This window comes from Ischnura elegans, chromosome 8 (genome assembly GCF_921293095.1).
Source record: "Ischnura elegans chromosome 8, ioIscEleg1.1, whole genome shotgun sequence".
Lineage (NCBI taxonomy): Eukaryota > Metazoa > Arthropoda > Insecta > Odonata > Coenagrionidae > Ischnura > Ischnura elegans.
Genome location: NC_060253.1, coordinates 45,618,203 through 45,640,115, shown reverse-complemented (window position 1 = coordinate 45,640,115; position 21,913 = coordinate 45,618,203). Strand labels below are relative to the sequence as shown.

At 36.3% G+C, this 21,913-nt stretch overlaps 1 protein-coding gene across 5 annotated transcripts in view; it reads right to left on the bottom strand.

The window, feature by feature from the left end:
* LOC124163629 (disks large 1 tumor suppressor protein) overlaps positions 1 to 21,913 on the bottom strand; it is a 1,021,363-nt gene that overhangs the window by 541,206 nt on the left and 458,244 nt on the right. For all 5 annotated transcript variants that reach the window (XM_046540661.1, XM_046540665.1, XM_046540663.1 and 2 more), the window contains exon 3: positions 16,635 to 16,849. In XM_046540661.1, coding sequence (XP_046396617.1) covers positions 16,635 to 16,849 — 215 coding nt within the window. The remainder of the gene's footprint in view (positions 1 to 16,634; positions 16,850 to 21,913) is intronic.

Here is a 21,913-nt window from a genome sequence, read left to right as displayed (position 1 = left end):
CTACTTTTAACCTTCGCTCCATTCCTTTGCTCCGCGCCACAAGCACCGACCGATTCGCAAGGAATAAATCTTGAATGAAATGACTGCAACGTCATATCACCCGGGAATCCTTCATTCTTCGCTCAAGATACGAGAATAAGCGAGCGAAGGCATTTGCGTCTGAAGAGTCAATTCTCCTGTACGGGAGAAACTAGCGACGAATAATACTTCTTAGAAGGGTCTGACTGGAGACGAGCAACTAGAGATAACATTCAAAAGGAATACGAAAAAGAAACGAATGGGTTTCAATGGGGGAGGGTTTTTGCTCAACCACGGTGCGACACGAAAGCTACTAACTAGATAGGTTTATGTAATGGTGGTTATAATCAAATTAAGCTCGAAGTTAATAAGCAACTAACACTTTCTCGGGATTCTCACCGGGTTAAATTCTTTTTCTTTAGCCAACGTTTCAAGCTGCGACTTGGGGCTCATCCTCATGGCTAATCCCGAGGAAGAACCCCAAGTCGGAGCTTGAAACGTCAGCTAAAATGGAGAATTTAACCCGGTGGGAATCCCGAGAAGAGTTTACCCACATTATTCGCCGGGAAAGCATCAAATCGTATTTCACGCAGTTGACTGGTTTAGCCGGGAACACGAAACAGGAATGAAACTACAGCAGATTGAAATTTTACAAAATATTCATTGCTTCAATTAGTACTTCAATAACCTGATTAAACGTAATTTACCAAAACTAATTCGTAATTGAAAGGATAACACTACATTAAAGAGCAAAAGATTCACCTAGACACATACTACATATAACAATCTTCTGAAAAAATCTTTTCCTCTACTACTCCTCTGATACAGAGCAGAGGTTTGCACATAAAAACATCTGCATCAGTTCTAAATACTTGGCCACAAAAAGTTGGCAAAGACAATCAGTCTATTTCATTCGTTAAGGATATGAGAATATATATTCTGAAGACAATGCGCCCGTTTCTAGAGTCAACGTTCCAGCACTCGAGGAACTACAAGACACACAATATCTCCCAGACGGATCAGAGTGGAGACTAACAACTGAAGATGAGTTGAGAAAGGCGAACGAAAAAAATTGAAAATGGGCCGAGAGGATTTTTCGCCGCCCAACCAGAGTACGACATGAAAACCACCAACTCGTACTTTCCGAGTCATTTCATCAGGCACTCGATGCAGCGCCGTCTAACATGTCTGGAAAGTTATGATCCGCGAGTCACGAAGTTTGAAGCCGAGACGGTGACGCTCACAAAAGGCATCCGTTTGCTACGGCGCGCTGGACCGAAGTACCTACATTTTAGCCTTCGTAGTCCCACGGCAACATCCATTCTTCGCTCCACCTCCGACTCGTACGGGTTCTCTTGTTTGAATGGGAGAAGCCTAAGCCAAGGAAAACACGATACGTACTGCTATCGCACCAATACCTTTGAAAAGGTCCTGGGTAAGGAGTTGGTGAGGCCTTTATAATACTTATTAGGGGAAATTATTCATTTTATTGAATCTCGTTTATACAAATTGTAAATAAAAACGGTTGAAATATACATAAAAGAACGACACGCGAATAAGCAATTTGCTCTTCGTACTAAGATTTGATACTGTAAATGATGGAACGAAATACATGAATATACATGAATAAACGATAGCTGAAAAAATAAAACCACTTTGCATCGTCAAAACACTGTTAAAAACATAATCTTTTCTCTTATTCTCACACAAACCTGAAGTGATTTTGCTCCAAAGAGGAGCATGCGTTACATATTTTCATAGATACAAATCTTACTTAACTACCGCCACTTGGTAAGATTATTGGGGAATCATCGCTCATTCAGAAGAACTCTTGGACAGGTTTACAAGGGATCGAAGTGTAGTGATCTGTATTGTGAGCCTTTCGAAGAAAACCTTTCAATTAATCTGTCTCGATTGGGTCGGTAATCTTGTTGACGTGCATACTGACTGCCTCAAAACATAATAATTCGTTTAGATAGCTCAAAATTCAATGAATACTCGTTGATATTTCTTCTGCAGTCACGATGAATATTGGAAGGATCCCGTAATTACGAAGTACATTGGATGGCCAAGTATTCTCGACCATTAACTTGGGGGACCAAGAAAGGAAACATACAAGAACTTAGTTTTGTTTTTATTACGGAATAATCAATTAATACACAGCAAAAATAGACAAGGACGTACCAAAATGAGCAAGGAGAGTCAATTCGTTCAACCTCATCTAACATTTTTAATTATTCAGGTAATCAGTCTTAGGTGTGGCAAAGAAACCATGGCAAAGAAACTGCGTTGAAATGCATTCTCCCTTAATTATTAAAATTAGTAGCTGAATTAAACGCAATTGGAATAAACGTATACTTGAAAAAATAACGCAACATAAAAAACGAGTAGGATTAAATTTTCCGTAATTCCTCTGCAGGAGAGCTGTGGTTCGCACATAAAATCATCAGTATTTAAGCTAAAGCCTTGGCCACGGCAGGTTGACTCAGGCAAATACCAACAAACACCATTACAGTTCATTTGCTACTATTAATGAGTTTTACAACTTAAGAACGTAATTGCAAGAAGGAAGCGGAACTCGGAACGCGCCCTTATGGGTGAAGAAATGGAATGGTGAACTCGAGAGGCCAGAAAATTGCAGACTAGCGGCAGGCTCTCGAATTCAGAAATTCAGGGCGAAAACGGCAAGACTATCCAGTTCATTTGGAATCTAAAGCGATTCATATCAAGGTATTTGAATGCGATATGACAAAGTTATTTCTTTAATTAATAATAATTTAAGTTTACCCTACATGAAAACATAATGAAAATGTTCACTATTTTCACAATTTATAATAGTTGCAATCATAATACTAAAGGAACTGATACACTAAAAGTGCAATTGATTACCAATACAGTCAAGGCCAGCTGGATACTGCAAGCAACATTCTACACAACTTTAAAGAGTCGTTATCAACGGCGATATCTATCCGCGAAACATTTCTTCGGTTAAATTTATATTTAATTCAAAGATACACATTCTATTCATAGGTGCATTCATGCATTATTCATATTTAAACTTCTTGTATAGAATGTCCTTTTTAGCCCTACATTTTTTGCTTTGACTAAAAAGTTACATACAACTTATGTTAGATATATGTTATCACAATCCCAAGAACTAATGACCTTTCCACTTTAATAAACTCATCATAATATGACGCCGTATCTTTCACTGCCAAAGTTCACGTAACCATAAGAAATTTTCACTATTCCGTTTCCTTCTTCTAAGAACCTCATACAAAATAAAAACAGGATAGTAAAAGTATAAGCCACCATATAATGTGTGAATTTCATACTTGAATCGCTTGGTTCCAGGAAATACGTTATCTAAATTTTCAAATCAACCTTCTCATTGAACCATCAAGTGGATTATCTTTTCTTACGTAGTCCATCTGTAAGAGGTCAACAGTGAACTTACATTTTTCATGGCCGATAAATGAATAAAATAAAATTTAAATATACCTTTAGTGCTTTCTAAAATCTTTCCATTTCTTCTAATCAATCAAACGGCTGATTTAGAAATACTTAGTGCCACATGGAAATAACACAGATAGCGGGTTGATATGTGTTTGTTGATGTATCTCCAATCGATTAATTAAATGAAAGCCTGTTTCATTATTTTCTCCGGACTTTTCACTATGCATCAAATGTTTTCGCAACAGACACTCCAAAACGCAAAAAAAGACAAACAGTACAGCTCTACCAACTATTCAAAAAGCTAAGGACAAATAATAGCCATTTAATATCGATTAGCAATCTCACTTGGAAATTACTTACAGCTGAAAATGAATATTTAAAAACCGTGGAGTTTAAAAAATAAAATAATGAAAGACATTAATTTAATAGGGGTTGATTTTCCGAAACATGACCTTTCCTTCAAACCATTTTAGCGAAATAAAAATTAAGTTCAGCAACATCTGGTAACGGAAAATACCAGTATATCTCACAATAAAAATCAACCCCACAGTTTACCATTCAAAGAAAACCTGCATAAAATTTCAGCTCTCAATTGAAATGAGAATTTCAGAATCCTATTCAATTTCCATTCGTGTTATCCCTCTATTTAAAATAATCACCATAAAAAAACAATGAATGGAATGATATGAGTTGAAGGGGGTTTTAGCATCAACTTCTAGCACCAAAGGCAATCCAGGGAAAAGAGACTTGAATCACGAGGTCAACGACCCAATGATACGGCTCGACCAACGAATAAAGCTGTAGAAGCAAACGTAAAACCTTAAATGGATTCGTCTGTCGTAGCTGAGGGATATGCTCGGTCGCCTTTGCGCCCCCCGCCACCTATTGCTGGATTCCGGGAGTGGGTACACGGCGCGGCGTGCCGCTACGTTGAGTTGTGTACCCGCCCGTGCAAAAGCGTCTACGTACGCTCCTTGGGAAAGGCCGTTATTTCCTGTTTACGATCTCATTACCGATGAATACACTCACTGCTGCGCGTGGAAAAGAATGACCGCAATACGCTACTATTTTCTCTTATTTTTTTCATGCTACTCCACCAAACAGGAACGGGGATGAGGGCATACGGAAAACATATTCACTCCCAAAGAAGCTATTTCTTTATGCATGTAAATTCCTCAGAAACGGTCACATTCCCCTCTTCGTGGCATACAAACAGCTTTCGTTTCCATTAATTATTTTTTTATAAATGGTCATATTTCCCATCCACCCCCAATATCCAACATTCGCCATAATAAGCCCGAATTCAAAATCCAACTGCTTGAATTGAGCATACATATGCAGCACAGTCGCAACTGTACCCTATAGAAAAATAACCATCCTTTCTTCCTTTCTTATCAACATACCATTTTCCTACAATCTACCACCCTATTTCGTAATGCTAACAACATACTAAAAAATTTACGATTTCATAACAAAATTTTCTTTGATAAGTGACAACTATAAATAATACAAAATGCACTATGCATCACATACCTCCATCAAAAAAAGCTTAAAAAAATTCACTCCGAATCAATTCATTCCATTTCTTCGTCCATATTTTATGAAGTCTGTATTAAACAGGATGGGAATATCTAGGATTGTCTCACTGTCGTTCATGACCAAAATATAGCAAAAATATCCATTATATAGTGAAAATATCGACTACAACCATTATTCTGATTTTATTTAGCATTAAGACCTAATGCCAAACTTTATTCATACTTATTTCGTTACTGGTGACTACCATACAGGAGTCTTAGTTGTCTATTTGAAAAACGTAGTAACAGTGATTTTTGACCGAGTTTTACTTCGCGGCTTTCCTCTAACATTTTGATAACAAAGACAATCACCATTTTTTCCAACGAAATTCATTTAATGCAAGGCCAAAAATAAGATAATTTCCTGAATTCAGGCAACTCGCATTTTTCACGGGATAAGTACCTCATAACTTGCTCCGGTACCTAACTATGGAAATAAATTCCCCACCACTTCTACGACCGAGGTATCATGTTTTCCCAAGGAATGGTATTTATTAACCCCATTATTATACCCTCGCCCATTCTCACTACATTATCCTCACCTTCAGCGTAACACCAAGGCCACAGAATACTGTTTTAGAATCTTGGAAGAATATGTTTATCGGGTTTTACTTAGGTTAGATCCGAATATTAATATACAAATGCCATTTTCCACCACGCTTCAGTCGATGTCACCAAGTTTGAGCTCCAGAATGGGGAACAAATCCTAAAATTACTTGAATAAAAAGTCCCTACCTGAATTATAATGGTAGAAAAATTCGTAGATGATATATTTATAACTCAGAAAAATCTTTATCGCCAGCCACAAAATACGACGTCATCGCAAAATGTATATTTCCTGGGGGTCAGTTGTTGCAGACCATAATCATCAGTTTTCAGCTAATTTTAGAATATACTTTGCAGTTTATCTCATTTTATGGTGACGGATTAAAAATAAGAGAAAATTTTATAAATCTTTAAAATATGTATTTTAATTCTGTAATTGAAAACCGGTTTGCTATTCCCTTTTAGCTTACTATTTTACCCTCGATAGTGCTGCATTTTACACAATGCATATTATTGTTTTCCTTCCGCAACAATTGCTAACTACAAGGGGAGTACAATGATAGTGGTTAGTTTCTATTTATTGCAAATAGAATAAAGCAAGTATTTACAATTAACTGGTCCAACGCAAACTTTTAATTTCAAAATTCGGTGATGGTAAAGATTTCACTGCCCATTTATTTGCGGGACTGTTGGCGATCATGTTTGTGTATAGGTTCTAAAATCAACATTGGTATTCGATTAATCACGTTTTCGCTCGTTTTTATCTTCATTAATTTAGCGCTAAATTTTTAATTAAATATAAAATGACCCCCTAATACAAATTTTTAATGGAAACTGGTAAAAATGATTTGCTCCATTTAAAAAATATCTTTAAAATTTATGGAATAACTCCTATTCCTATTTTTATCTTTTTACATAGGAAATTGAAACTTTGGCTCATAGCACCAAGGCTATTATTTTCCTAAATCATTAAAGATTCGTCCGAATCGATTTCAGGGTGGAAATAATTCGTAAGATGTTGAAATACGCTAAGTAGCGTGAAGCACTCCTGGGGCTGAATTCATTACCGAAGAGAGTAGATGTTGCCTTAATCGTTCTATTTAGAAGCGGCTTATTGCACCCTTTAGCGAAAACCTTAACCAAGACCACAGCGCACACGATAGGCTTACCGTATCGTATGTATCCCCCTGTGACGTCGCAAAATTTAGCTTGAAAGCGACCGAGGAAATTTTATCGATTGTGTTCGTGAGGAAGCCATCTCCTAATTATTTTCTTCGTCTTAAAATCCACTTATCTGGAGAGGATTAGAACGCCTCTCCCCACAGAAAGCATCCCTCCATCTACCTCATCTTCCACGCATTTGAGTTGCGGATGCAAAAGAAGTGTTTATTTTGGAGAGCATTAACTCTTTTTGACGGAAACTTTATCTTCATGGCAATCTAATATACCGTACGCAATAAGTAAAACTATTATTCTATGCATGCAATAGCTCATTAACATAGTATAAGAATTATGTTTTTTTAATATTCTACAAGCATAGGTTCAATCTTCAACCAAATCATGAAGCAAAGCGAGGTCATTTTAATGAAAGCTATTATAGTACCATAATAAGTTCTATTCGTGTATTTATAAGACTTTTTGTAATTCAAACATAGTATTACGATTATTTTGTGAAGGTGATCCCACCTACAGGAAAAAACCTACGCCTAAAGCTCCACCTTGTTTTTTTGCCCTGATAATTTAAAATTTTTAAGAAGCAATAAAATATATTATATTCAATATTATACTATACTATCAAAAGATGATCCTAGGACACTTAAAATATATAATCTAATTTCAATCTATTGTTTTGGAATAAAGCAATAGATGAAGGCGAGGGTTCTGAACTAATTTTTTTACTGTGAACTTATGGCAACTTATTGAGTGAAGCGTTTACTACTGATCGAAGGGTTCCAAGTAAATATCTAACGTGAAGCCTGCAGACAGGAACTACCCCCTAACTTGACGAGTGTTATTGAATCACCCACGGCTTAGTGTGGGGTGAGCAATACTCGCATCTTCTACGAGTGGAATCATTGAGTGAGAAAACGTTTGGGGCTGTGAGACATTTCCGTTAAACTTGACACAATTTACGCTCATAGCGGTATTTTTTAACACAAGGAGAAAATAATTTTTACCATTTTCCATTTAAAGTTAGCTGTAGGGGGTCCTTTTATTTTCCATTAAAAGTTTAACGCTAAAAGATTGAAAATAATAGGGAGCGAAAACGCGATTAATTACATATTAATGTGGATTTCAAAACCTATGTACAAACATGAGCGACGAAGTCACAGCAAAAAAATTGATAGTGAAATGTTTGCCTTCAATGAATTTAGAAATTAAAAAGGCTGCATTGGACCAGCTAATAGCAAATACTTGCCATATACTGCTATCAAAAAGTAAACACAATCCACTGACGGCATTCCATATAGTTAGCAATTGATGCGGAATCTAAACAATGGGATGCATTAGATAAAATACTCCGCCACGATCATGAAATATAAAACTAAAAGAAAAACCAAACCGGTTTTCAAACACGGAATTGAAATACGCCTTTTATATATTTATTAAATTACACTTTTTTAAATCTGCCGTCGAAAAATGGCGACATTTGCCATAAAAATAGCTGAAAACTATTGAATTATAGTCGGTTACAACAATCCCCCAGCAAACATGCGTTTTGCTCTAGATAGCACTATAAAAACTGGTACGATGGTGGACTTATTGTTTCAAAAGTCAAAATGATCATATTATTGATTATTCTGGTAAAATAGGTACTAATGAGTGATATTGAGGTGAAAGAGAAACAAGATCGACACAAAAATGAATGGAATTTTAAGGAATGAGTAGTTATTCAGGCCAAAGAAGAATTGAGAAAATAAGAAATTAGTAGCGCAGCCCTTTCCGAGGTAGAGTGAATAGCTGTTCAAAAACACCAAACATAGGAGAACGAAGAACATAAAGAATGACATAGGATGTCTTCCTTCTCGGCAGTCCACGATCATACTGTTCTTAATACAAGCAACTTTCACTATTGACCAATCAAATGCGTAAGCAATTACCATCCACGCGGGAACAGAAAAACATCGGTAACTTGTGATCACTGTTCACCGCAATAATGCACTGGTATGCTTATAGTAAATTGCCATTGCAGTATGAACTCAATCCAGTACATTGAAGTAAGTGCTTTTGAGGGGCTGCACGAATATTATTTCCACAGCGATATACATGATAACGGTGTAATTAATTACAGAGGAACTTGATTATTACGGCCTCGGGCTAACGTCAAGACAGATATAACGTCATTCGTTCTTAAGTCCCACAAAAATAAAAATGTAAGCGCAGATAAAAACTTCGAATTTACCGTCAATTGATTTCAAATCTCGTATACAACGCCAACAAAATCCGGCTCCAAGCAAAAAAGTACTGTCCAAAAGAAAATACGAGATTTCTTTCAGCAATAGGACTTCATCGAAACGTCATGGTAAGTTGTGAATTTTTATTAACATACTTTTTTGTGCCTTTACTTAGACAAAATACTTTATTTTTAGCATGAAAACACTTCATTCGGATTACGTTTTTACGTAAATTTTAAATCTCACAAAACTGCTTCTCATAAATTTAGTTGCTTTTGTATGTACCCCAAAAATCTCATTTAAGTATGTATTTCATGAAAAATCGTAACTTGTGAAGTGAAAACTTCTTTAGCGGCGTTAAGCACTTTTGCGGGATGGGGAAAAAGCATAGAATTCGCGTGAGCGTCACCGACCCGACACCGCGATCGCTACAGCGAGATATACATATGCATAGTGTGTATAGTGTATACAATGGTATAGTTTGCGTCCCCGCAATACTTTTACATACTGAATACTGACATCTGTCTGCTTCTAGTTCTATACTGTACACGTGTACTTTTTCTATACAGTGCGTATTATTTTGTAGACTGTTAATAGAGATTAATATATACACTTTGTTAATATATTGTTAATATATAGACTGTTAAAGTCTTTTTGTTTTAAAAATATTAAAATTGAAAATAAAAATATATAGTGTATATTGTTTAAGTTCATTAAATATAAAGAGCTCGTTGATGAACGTGCAGAAGAGTACACGCTATAAAAATACAGGTCAGTACAATTTAAGGCAGTTTATTTTAAGTGCATAGTGAACAATTATAGGTTGAAAGCATATTAAATAAAAGAAATAAAAGCATATTATATTTTAATAAATAAATGATGTTACTTTCTATTCATACACATCGTATTTTAATATATATTTAATAATAAACAGTTTGTTGAAAAAAATAATTTCAATTTTTGTTGAAAAATGAGTATCACTGGAAAAATTAGTTCTTTAATAATATTAAATCTATGTAAAAAATAAATGGATAATAATTATTTCAGTTTTCACTTCTGTCGGCCAGTCCCACGACTGCCCGTTTTTTATTTCTCCTGTGTTATTGATCAATTGGTTAAATAACCATTTAAAAGAGCCACTCTGATAAGGCATCAATAATTGTGTCGTCCCTTAAATGACGTCATAACCAAGTTATACTGCATTGAATGCGCGTAAACCAGAAGGTCATCAAGACATCTCTCTCGACAAATGATAATTTGACTAATTTGACTTTATTCGCATTAAAAACCGGCCTTGGAATTTCATGGAAACGGACACTCGGAACCGATCGAGAGAGAGAGAGATAAATGCAAATTACTGACAACACACTCACTCCATACCCTCGTCGATAAGTCAAGTGAGAAAAATTATTCGGATGACTAAAATTGAGACTTCCCATCGAGAGATCTTCAACTGCGACGGGCCGTCCAAAAACTTTCAAGTCAATTAGAAAGTCGGGCAATTTGGAGGGGGAGGTGGAAGATGGGTGGAGAAGTCCTCGAGACTTTTTTATGCGGACGTCGGTGGAGGAAGGTGGCGCCGCCGATCGATGGTGGGAATACCAGGTAACTAGCTACACGCTTCGAGGCCCAGGGATACCTCAGGCGGTGAAATCTTGAATGAGAACAGAAGGCGTCGAAGCCTGAGCGACGGAGGGAGCTCCCTGTGGCAGGGCCGCGAACGAAAACTTCCGACGAATTGAAAAGAAAAAAAAATAAGAACGAAAGGGAACGCGGAATGTGAGAATAAATTTCCTTCCGAAAATGTGGCTATTCAAATAGAATACATCCCTTTCCCTCATTCTCTCCATCTCATATATATCTCAAGGGTAACTTCCTAAAATATGCGATATATGTTTCTCCTCCTCTTCCACGAACCACCTCAACTCACCCCAGACGCTATTTAAGTCTTAAAAAATAGTAGAGAAAAGAACCAGCTTTCGAGCAAACATTTTCTTGACAGTTTCATAATTCACACCAATGAACCATTTAACGCTATATCTAGAGTTGGGTACTCTTTTACATTTTTAACTTAACGATTCACAATGTTTAGCACCATTATAATTTACGCTTTCACAAAAATCAACAGAAGATAATACTCTCAATCCAAAATCCATGGAATAGAAATGAAAATGCATTGAAAACTGACAGGTAAATTAGTTCTTTTCACTTGTTTAATTTGTTTTTTTTTTGACGTTTCATCAATTATTTATGAGAATAAATGAATAAAAGGAAATCATTCGAAATTTCTGCAAGAAAAGGTGTGGTGTTAGTTAAGTAAACAATAAAATATTTTAAGATAGTGATATATACGACTGCAATTTTAGATGTATACTAATAACCACATGTTAAAAAATCAATGAGTAAAATAAGAACCAACCAACCAGCTACATAAGGAAAAGTATCAGAGTAATCCTCAAACTTTAGCCACCAATTACATTTCTATTTATGACAGCCACTTATACCCGCATATGCTAACAAGGATAGAACTTGTAAGATTTAGCATTCTGCTTAATAATTCCGTCTGCTGCTCCCTTAACTCCGGGATGTTTTTCTTTTTAAGTTTCATGATTCATTTGAGCCAGGCGCACGCATATCATGACACATGATGGAATAAAGCTCATCTCATTCATGATAAATGAGATACGTGTACTACGTATAGGTGACGCCCGATGTATAAAATGTGTAGCAACACATTTAAAATATTTACCCTTCCTGTAGTATATTTTTGGCTAGCCAAGCACCGATGAATACGAGAGGGTATGCGCGATCATTTTCAACAAGTAGTGGTGAGGAATATAACGGAGTGAAAATTATTCATCCATGACGCGAGATAGGACAATGTAAGTATTCCCTCTGACAGAATCCTGCATAGCAGCTGATACAGGTGAGAAGCTCAAGCACAAAAAATCGCTTGTGGCCTTCCTTCCGCGTATATTGGAGCATGGTTAGATAGAGAATCGGTAATAAAAGCTAATAAATTAAAAACCCGTCGATGCATACATCTTCTGACGAAGTGATTCGAATCAATTAATAGAAGCACGTTGTCACAAAAACAAGTTTTAAATCATTGGCATCAGATAAAATTGAGAACTTAGTCCAACACAGAAATTCAAAAAGATATTCAATAAGTCAATTCAGAGGCTTGTGATGAGCAACAGTTTCATCGGAGATTTTAAACCCTATATTTATAATTCATATTTTTTACTACCGATGACTTTTTTAATATCCCGCCTCACAATAAATCTTTTGACATTAACTTAGAATGCCACTTAACTTTTCCTTTTCGCACTGATCTGTGCAAATAAATGAATGGAAATTGGGTTGACGTGGTGGCATGAGCGTTGGATTCACACCTCGTGGGCTCAGGTTCATATCCCGGTGGAGGTAGGGATTTTTCGGGCCTTGGCCGATTCCTACTTAAGCGTTGGGTGAAGAACACTTCAATTACAGCACCTAATCCTAGGCGTCTTTCGTTAAGAGCAGGCAAATGCCAACAATTGGGTTTCAACCAATCTTCTCGACTTCGAAAATGGCCTAAAATGTCGGTGGCCTCCTCCAAATACCATGCCAATCAATAAAAATAATGGATTAAGCTGTGGCCATTTTCTACACAACTTGGATTTTGATTCTGCCATACCATTGAAGGAGAGTCATACTGTGAGTCAACTCTCCTATCGAAAATTAATGTGGAAATACGGTAATTTCGATTTGTTCACCCAAATAATACCATCGGAGAATAAGAGGAAAAAAGCTGAAAGTCATCACACTCGTATTTAATTAGAAACCGCTTTCAAAAATTATTACGCAAGACAGAGCAGCCAGTAAAGGAGCAAGGGTGATTAGTTGTAACCATGGGTTTTCTTTCTCTGGGAGGACTGTCGGGCATATTTAACCCAAGCTAGTGAAAGTGAGTGTAAACAGAAAGGATCTCGACAAGCCAAACTATCCTGTGTTGACGTTTTCCCTCACTGCGTTGTTACATAAAGGTTGCTTATATCCACGGCGTATCAAAATATTAGGAAAATCGAGAGGCACAAAGTAGGTAAAATTACACCGGAATTCGATGAAGAAACGTCATTGAAATTACCGAGCCAATAAAATTGATCATATTATCGGGTCATTGTGTTTGGAGAGAAAATTATAAGGCACTTCATTAATGTATAACAACACTTTTAAGTATTCTATAAAAGAACATGACCACATAATTATAATATCACACTTCCTCAACAATGGGGATAGGAAAATGCGACGTATTTCCATCAGAGTGCCGAAAAAGTTAATGATACAAAATTACGAAGGTGAGCATTTACAAGGGCGTTGAATTAATTATACGGAACAAACGCACAAAGTTACTCAGAGTGGAATGAGAATCCTGAAAAACCTCCAATTCTCATGAAAATTCAAGGACAAAGGTCGATACCGGCTCGCATTTGTGAATTAAATGGAGCGACTGGAGATTTATCGATAAAGAACAATGGTCTTGATGGCATTTAGGAAATGAATGAACAAGAGAAGGAAAGAGAATTGAAGGAATCAGTAATTTCACCACTTTTCCACAATACCAGAGGAATAACCTAGCAGGACACTATTTAGACAGAAACACATAGGAATACATTGGGATCTGAGATAACGCCGAGTAAAGCACACAAACATGAAAAACATATTTTTTTAGAACATCCTTCGGTGAAGCAGCACTCAACACACATTCATCAAAATCAATAACAGAAAGAGTATCGATATGACATAATCGAGATAGCGCCATAATTATAACATTATTACAATAATCATCACTAGCGCTAAACCTGTAGTATGTGGATAATTCCGCAGATTTTAATTGTCATGCACAGACGACCTCAATTCCCTTCCCATACAATGGAGAGTTTTTTTTTAATTTCAAAGAATAGTTTAGATAAAGAAAGGTCAGCCACATTCCTGAGATATCATAATGCGTATCAATTTATCTTCCCATTCGTCAGCGCAGAAATTGTGATGTACATCATCAAACTTCCAGTTTGTGCAATCAGCAGCGATTGAGTAAAAACGATATCAGCTCACTATAATCATTGCTTAAGGTTATTATTTTCGCCATCTCATACGACGCAATTCATTCTTATTCCATTCATTGACAAAACTATTTATTTTCCCTGAGAAATACTTCCATAGATACCGCAAACATATTATTAAAAACACAATTTACAAAACGTGATTATGAATAATTCTCCATTAATGAATGGAAATTATGAATAGTTTTAAAGCCTGTGAACTTGCTATCCTCAGATTTCAGGATAAAATTGAACCCTTTATTCCTAAACTTGGCTGAATAAAGCTCAACACAGAACATACGTTATTTTTAAGCAGTTCCCTTAAGTTCCGAAGACGGACAGCAGTGGTGGACCACAGGCCAAACCTCTAAACTTTCCACAGTGGGTCCCATATCACAATGACGTCGGATGTTGACTGAGGAGGAAGGAGGGCAACTCCGCGCGGAAGTTTGACAGGTCTGGAGTACATTTAGGCATCGCCAACTCAAGGAAGCATCGCGTTCCCTTCCTCCGCCCGTATGACCACCGGAGCACGGAAACCATTTCTTTCCCATCCCCTCCATACTTCTCCTCTCCCTCCGCGCCACTTTTTTCCCCACTTAAAACGACTGGACACCCTTTTTTTTTATTCCCATGGCCCTATCAAAAACTGCTCCTTGGAGTGAGAGGGGACTAAGGGCATAAAATAAAAAAGTGGCTTTTAAGGGTGTAATATATTACACTTTTTCCAGCAGTGATATTCTAAAATTAAGGAATTTAGAATGTGAAAGGAAGTAAAAGATATTATTATTAATACCTAAACTACTTAAAAAGAAAAATGTCTCCCACATACTGTGAAAATAAATACGTATGAAGTAAAACGAAAATGGATATATTTGGAAATAATTGCAAGAATGGTAAGGAAATGGGGAAAATACCTTATCCGTCTATATTATATCACCGTACTCATTTCAACGCCGTTTTATCAGGACACCGTCCATTAGAATGGAATTATTTTATGTATGTAATGTTACAACATTAAAATGCAAGTATCATTACAACATAATATTTTAACAATTAGAGAATTATAGCAGCGACATAACAAGCAGAGCTTGCCTTTCTTGGAAAGGACCCCGGATTTTTTCACTCTAGCAGGAAAATGTCCAATTAAAAACCAATCATCGAACAGCATTTCTATCTCGTACTTGGAATTTCAACAGCTGGATACGTCATCAGAAAAAGGTTACTTTTCATATCAACCAAATGAATAACTGAGATCGCATTCCAATTTAAATCACTTTGTCACATCTCGTTAAAAAATGAACCGCGTAATGGATAGTTTATATTATTCGATTACCGATTAATATTCAACCATAAATATCTGTAAAATAAACAGATGAATACGGTCCATATTTTCTAATGAAATCTCGGATTTAAAGGGACTAATGGAACCCATCAAGCGAGTGGCTTCAGATTAGAGCGAGGTCATGCTAAAATTAATACTTACTAAAATGGCAAAATCCACAGTTCTGTTGAAATGCGTAAAAAGTATTTCTTTTCTTAAAGCAGAACCGCATCCACTTAATTTAATACATTCCACTTTATCATGCTCCCGATTACATAGGTACATTAATGACCTGAGACACGGTGAATTAATGTCACATAGTTCAGAAAATATCGGGAGGCACATCAGCGCATTTATGCATAATATTTTTCTTTTACCTAAAATTAGGAAAGTTATGCCGTTTTTCAGGGAGGAGTTACAATGAATTAAGGAATTTCGTTCATGTTCAGGCAATTGGAGGAGTTTCAGACGAGTCTGATGACACTCAATCACCATAGTAATAAGAAAATCATTTATTGGCAAGTTGCGTCAGTAATCATTTCCACGATTAGTTCGGTGACCTGACTGGAAAACAAATACGCATTGGAATTTTACGACCAACTTATCTCTTTTATTCCAGTAAATTCCTGCACAAGTCAAGTGTTGTCTAATGTCCATTGTAACTTGAAGTGAAAGGGAAGTGGCTAAATAATAAAATGAAAAAATCATTGCCTGTATTAAATGAGTCTTAAGAACCAAAAAAACTCATTAAGGACACTCACATGTTCCTAATGTATAAACTTTATGACAAAAATATGTTCTACCGAGAGGTATGAACTGCCCTCGGTCATATCAAATGCCGACGGAAAGTTTAAATTTGATAAACTTAAAAGATATCACCCATAGAATACGTAATTTCATACACTAGATGCCAATTTAAAAATAGCACTGTAAATAAAAGATCACTCTGATCATTTTATTAAAGAGCTTTTATTCGGAAGTAATTCTTTTTCGCAAAGGCTCATTTGAAAAGGCGCTGAAAAGCATGGCTGTGGGTTCAGTCAGTTTAATATACTCATTAAAATACTCTATTCTAATTGCCTGTGAATATCTAATTCACTCATTCAGTCATCAGAACAAAGGATAATTCTTTACACAACACGAAAAATTACAGTAGTAACGTTCTTATATGAACAGTTGTCCTAAAGGAAATAAATTATTGAACCGAAATGAGAGAGAGAGAGGGTGTACTCACTTCGTTGTTGGGGTAAGGCTGGTGGTGTAGGAGATGCTGATGGAGGTGGTGGGCCGGGGGCAGGAGCGGGGGCCCGCCAGGGGGCGCCATGGGGCATCCGCCCCCCTCGCTCCCCGCTATCTCCCACTTGTTCGCGATCCGAATCGTCTCGGCCGTCTTCTGCTGCACCGATTTACTCTCATCCAGAAGCGTGAGCTCATAGAACTCTTGGATGTCTGCAAGAGAGGAAATGACACAATGGATTAGCGCTCATTCACCAAATACACATCAATCACCCTCGTCGTGAAAGGGTCAATTGTTTTTGGTGAGATATGGTGGAACTGCTCGCCAATAAAGGGAAAAACTTACTGTACTGTCCACTGGTTTATTAATAATAACAACGCCTTTCGACGCTTAGCGTCATCATAAGGTGGAATAAAAAGATCAAGTCCGGCCGAGTCTTGATTTTATTATTCAAGTCATGATATTTTTATTTGACTTGATGATGACGGTAAGCGTCGAAACGTGTTGTTATTACTAATAAACCAGTGGACAGAACATTAAGTTTTTCATTTTACTCATTGCGAAGGCCTTGAAATAGGAATAAACCGTATTCATGGTTAACCTGAAGATTTTAATACGTATAAATAACATATCAATAAAAGTTAAAGCCAATTTTCTACACAGTATTCAGTCGCGCAAAGCAGCAAAATACTGTGAAATAATATAGTCAGAGTACAGCAGTTTAAACTTATACTTAAGACTAAAAAGAAAGGGCTGGAAATTCAAATATAGCGAACATAAATATAGAGAAAGGGCAGTTGGAGTGCGTTTCATTGTCGTATCCGTATGAATCATCTCGGATTAGCAATTACGGATGAATTATTTGCACAAGCACAATCGATTTTACAGCCATACAAATGGATATTTATAAAGTAAAAGTACAAATCCTTTACAAAATAAGCCTTCAAAACTAGTAATTGTAACAGGAAATAAAATTAAATCTAAGTCCATGATATTAATTATGCACATTTACCATCAGTACCGAACTATTTCCCGGAAATAGTTCGGTAAGACCAAGTAGTGTCCCTTCAGGATAGACTCGCCCGTGTCACCGCTACAGTGCAGACCGACGGCAGACCTAAGAGACTCAGCCCTCAGGGCAAGCATTGTAAGTGTGCCGGAATCCTCTGTAATATTTCTCTGTACTGATGATTATTGTAGCTCTTTATGTATTGTGTATTAAATCACTCTAAAATAATACCCAGAGCTTTCTGCTTATTGTACCCTAATCTGTCCTGTGCGACAACTTAAGTTGCGAGCTTTCCATTTCCTTTTTACCACCTTAGCTTGCCGCTATGGCTTCCACTAGGCAACTGAAATAAATCAAATCCCTAAAAGTATACGCATAGTGTTTAGTATTAAACCGATTTTTTAGGGTGTCGCGGCAATTTTTTCATTTTGGCAAATTATCGGCCAATAAAAAACGCAAGTTATATCTCTTTTGAAAAGATTTTCAGAAAGGATTGCCTATGCAGAAGGATAATTTTAATTAATACGATTAGCAAAAAATATGAGGCATGAAGAGAATGTAAAATGTAATATGACAGCATAAGGGGTGCATTATAATAATAGAGTTCAGCCCCCGAAGCAATCTTTCCAATTCCGGCTGCCCGAGCTCTTGCGCAAATTTAATAATGAGCAACCCTTTATTACAGTTAATAGCTGATGTCACATGGAGTTAAGAGAAGACGGCACGGAATTAAAGCAGAAGCGAAAAAGGAAGGAAAGAAACCCGACGCATTATATTGGCCCGCTCCTAACAAAATGAGCTAACACAATGCCTTGAGTCTCTTCGTACCCTTAAAACTGGGAAGAACCAGAACAAAGGTCAATTTATTGCTCTCCTGATTTTACGAGAACCTTCACGGAGGGAATACAATGAATAACCCATGATGGGATCCCCTCGACTGGTTAATCTCCCGAACCTTAGCCCAAACACTACGCAAAAAAGCAGCGGATTTCTCTTGGTTATTCGAACATTTTTTTTTCATTCCACTAGCACGAAAAATAACTACGTCTAGCATAGTTAATAAGAAATGGAACGACCATCAAAAAGATTACATTAAAAATTTCATCAAAAACATCATGCGCAAGGATAATGTACGCGACACATTTTAAAGCCTAATTTTATAATATGACACCTAAAAAAGATAACTTTACATTGTCACATTATACTATGTACATTTTTAGTTATATTCAGACAGCCTTATAGCACTGAATTGACCGAAACAAGTCACTTGATGTAAAAATATTAAACAAAAGACCCTCTGGAGAAAAAAAATAAAAACAAAATGACTGGCGAAATAATTTAACGGTAAATGTCACCCAAAATTTCAAATAGGAAAAAGATAGGACGAAACGACCAACTTTCAGTTGAAATAGCCGTATATACTTACAAAGCCGTCCATTGAAAATCTGTAAGCAAGTTATATATACCTTAATCTTGTAAATTTAGAAAGACGTCTCTCTGTTTCATCAACAACTTCCACAAATCGTTTAAAAATAAATATCTTGATAACTTTATTGACTACAGGACAATGAAAGACAGTAAGTTAAATTTCACAAATTATTGATAACCCACGGAAGAATAATGAGCGAGTTTTTTCTTCAAAACCAAATTTATCCGAAACATAGAAATACGTTGGTCCGCAAGCATTAAATATATTCGATTTATGTAGTCATATTAACGTCAGCCCGGATTTAACAGTAATCTTTTCAGTGCGTTGATCACCATTTGCACATTTATCGTTGATGACATTTAAAAACAAATCACGATAAACATTCGAAGTTGATGGATAACTAAAGCTAGAATTTTCAAACAACATTAAATTTATTTGAACGCTGAGTAATACAGGACAAAAATGGATGTACAAATAAAATACACCACATCATAGCAACCAGCTCTCAGAAACTAACAAAGAGTACTTGTTTTAAAAAAATTTGCCCTTACTTGACCTTCAGACCACAACTTGGGAGAAGCTGTCCAGGGAATACCGTGATCATTTCCTGCTAAGCCAGATTAAAAATTTAAGTCTCACGAGAACAAAAGGGAAGAAAACGCCTGAGGGCTTGTTTTTTTCACAGAATATGAATCCACTTTCTCCGAACGAATGTATACATGGCTGGCTAAAAAAATATCCTTTTATCTCTCAAAGGATGATTCTTTCTCAGTTAAATTTTTGACCACTGGGGTGGAAATAATTTTAACTATGAACGTGGGATAGATAAAAATTCTTAGGTGAACGCACAAATTTGCACTCATTATATGAGTGAAAAATTTTTCGTCTTAATATATATTTGTTTCAAAAAATGTAAGGATTTACGGAACTCTCACTAAATATATTAATGAGAATGCACGAGATTAATTGTTAGGCATCGCAATTTAAAATACAAAAATATATATAAATCTTTATCCTGCTAAGATAAAAAGAAAAGAACGCATGCTCAAACTAATGCACAACTCACAATTGCTTTTTTACCTATCAGTGTGAACTCAGCGTGCTAAAATAAAGGGATATTTTGAAATAGCAACGATGATAGTACGCTGGAGGATAGATGTGCTATGAGAATAGGATATACAACCTATACTGACGGAACACGCTAGAAAACCCGGTTAAAATTGAGGATGAAAAAAAAGTTTGAATATCAAGTTCCTAACAATGAGGACAACTCATATGGAATTGGCTATGAATGAAAATTTACAGGAAACGATAACCGAGGACAGAAATGGACAGTAAAATTGTACATTATCAGCAAGTGTTTTAACGATGCTGATTATAGCGAACATGAAAAGAAATTTCAGGATTTGCGAGTGAATAAAAACGAAACTCATCACACACAATTTCACGCAATATTTTACGTGATCAACACAATTTATGAACAATATAATTTCCATAGATTTCAGTGGTATATCATAAATAACAGCAGTTAAAATAAGCATTACAAATGCCAGTTTCTTTCATTTAAACAACAATACAATTTCCAAAGAATTAAGATGTTTCCACTTATAGCGCATGACGCATTTTCAAAGCAACTAGGCACAAAAAGACGGAATTAAGAAATATTTACGGCTCGAAAGCTATAAAAACGCATCCTTACAAAGGTAAAGAAATATTATTCAAATTAATACTTCAAAGGCTAATTTATGAAATATTTTCAATCCGATTTTATCCCAACTAAAACCATGGATTCATCTTGAAATGAAAGGACGAATATTAATAAGGGGTTCGTAACCGATTGAATAAACAAGTAACTGATTAAATATTTCTCGGGCTTAGATCCGATAGATGATTATCAAAGAGACTAACATTTGGTACAATCGGGAAAAAATACAGCACTTTCGAGCAATAATATTCAAAATTTTGAGATGACATTTCCATATTATCGACAAGATAGCATCCTCCAAATCTGCCCTCAAACGATAATCGTCCTTTTACCTTATCCTAAGCTTCATGAAGTCAACGCCTTCTGATGGGGAACAAGCAACAATAGAATTTATTTCGTCCATATAAGAACACAATTTCAAGATTCGAATTTTATCAAGGCACTGAGACACCATTAACCGGACGGAATAAAAAACTTCACTCCAAAAAATTCCATCACGAAGTGGGACGAATGACAAAGAGACGTCGAAGGAGAAAAAAGTCTTATGAGAGCACATCCTTTGAAGTGGAACTAAGTCCAAGAAGTGCATATTCGGATGGGAAAAAGACTCATTGTAGGCGGGACAATTTTAGCACCAAGCAAAAGAAAAATATTTTCGCACTAAAAACAATAGGTGCCCGCACCTCTCCGTGAAAGCAAAAGAAAAATAAAAGCTGTCTCCTTTCAGATCTTAACAACGTTCCTGCGGCCGGGAGTTTCGTAAGCGGCGAGATAGCTTCGTGCTCTAAGTTGGTGAGGAAAAGAGAAAAAAATCTATGCCGTTTCCCATGAAATGCAAGTACTTCTACAGAAGTACGCGCTAGCAAGCTGTCTCATTTTTTTTCTATTTTTTCCGGGAGTAAAAATAAAACGGAACACACATTTGATGAATTTTAAAATACCATTGCTAAAATAACTCCACGTTCAGGAGCATCTAGCGATAATGTAAGGGCGCCGAGGGAACGCTCCGAGTTATAAAGCAAGTTTGATACAGGGATGTGGCGAAGAAAATATGGTTACAAAAACTTCTCGAAGCAAGACAATTTTTCATTAAATGATGATTGGTATCCTTAAAAATTGTAGGTGCTTGACTT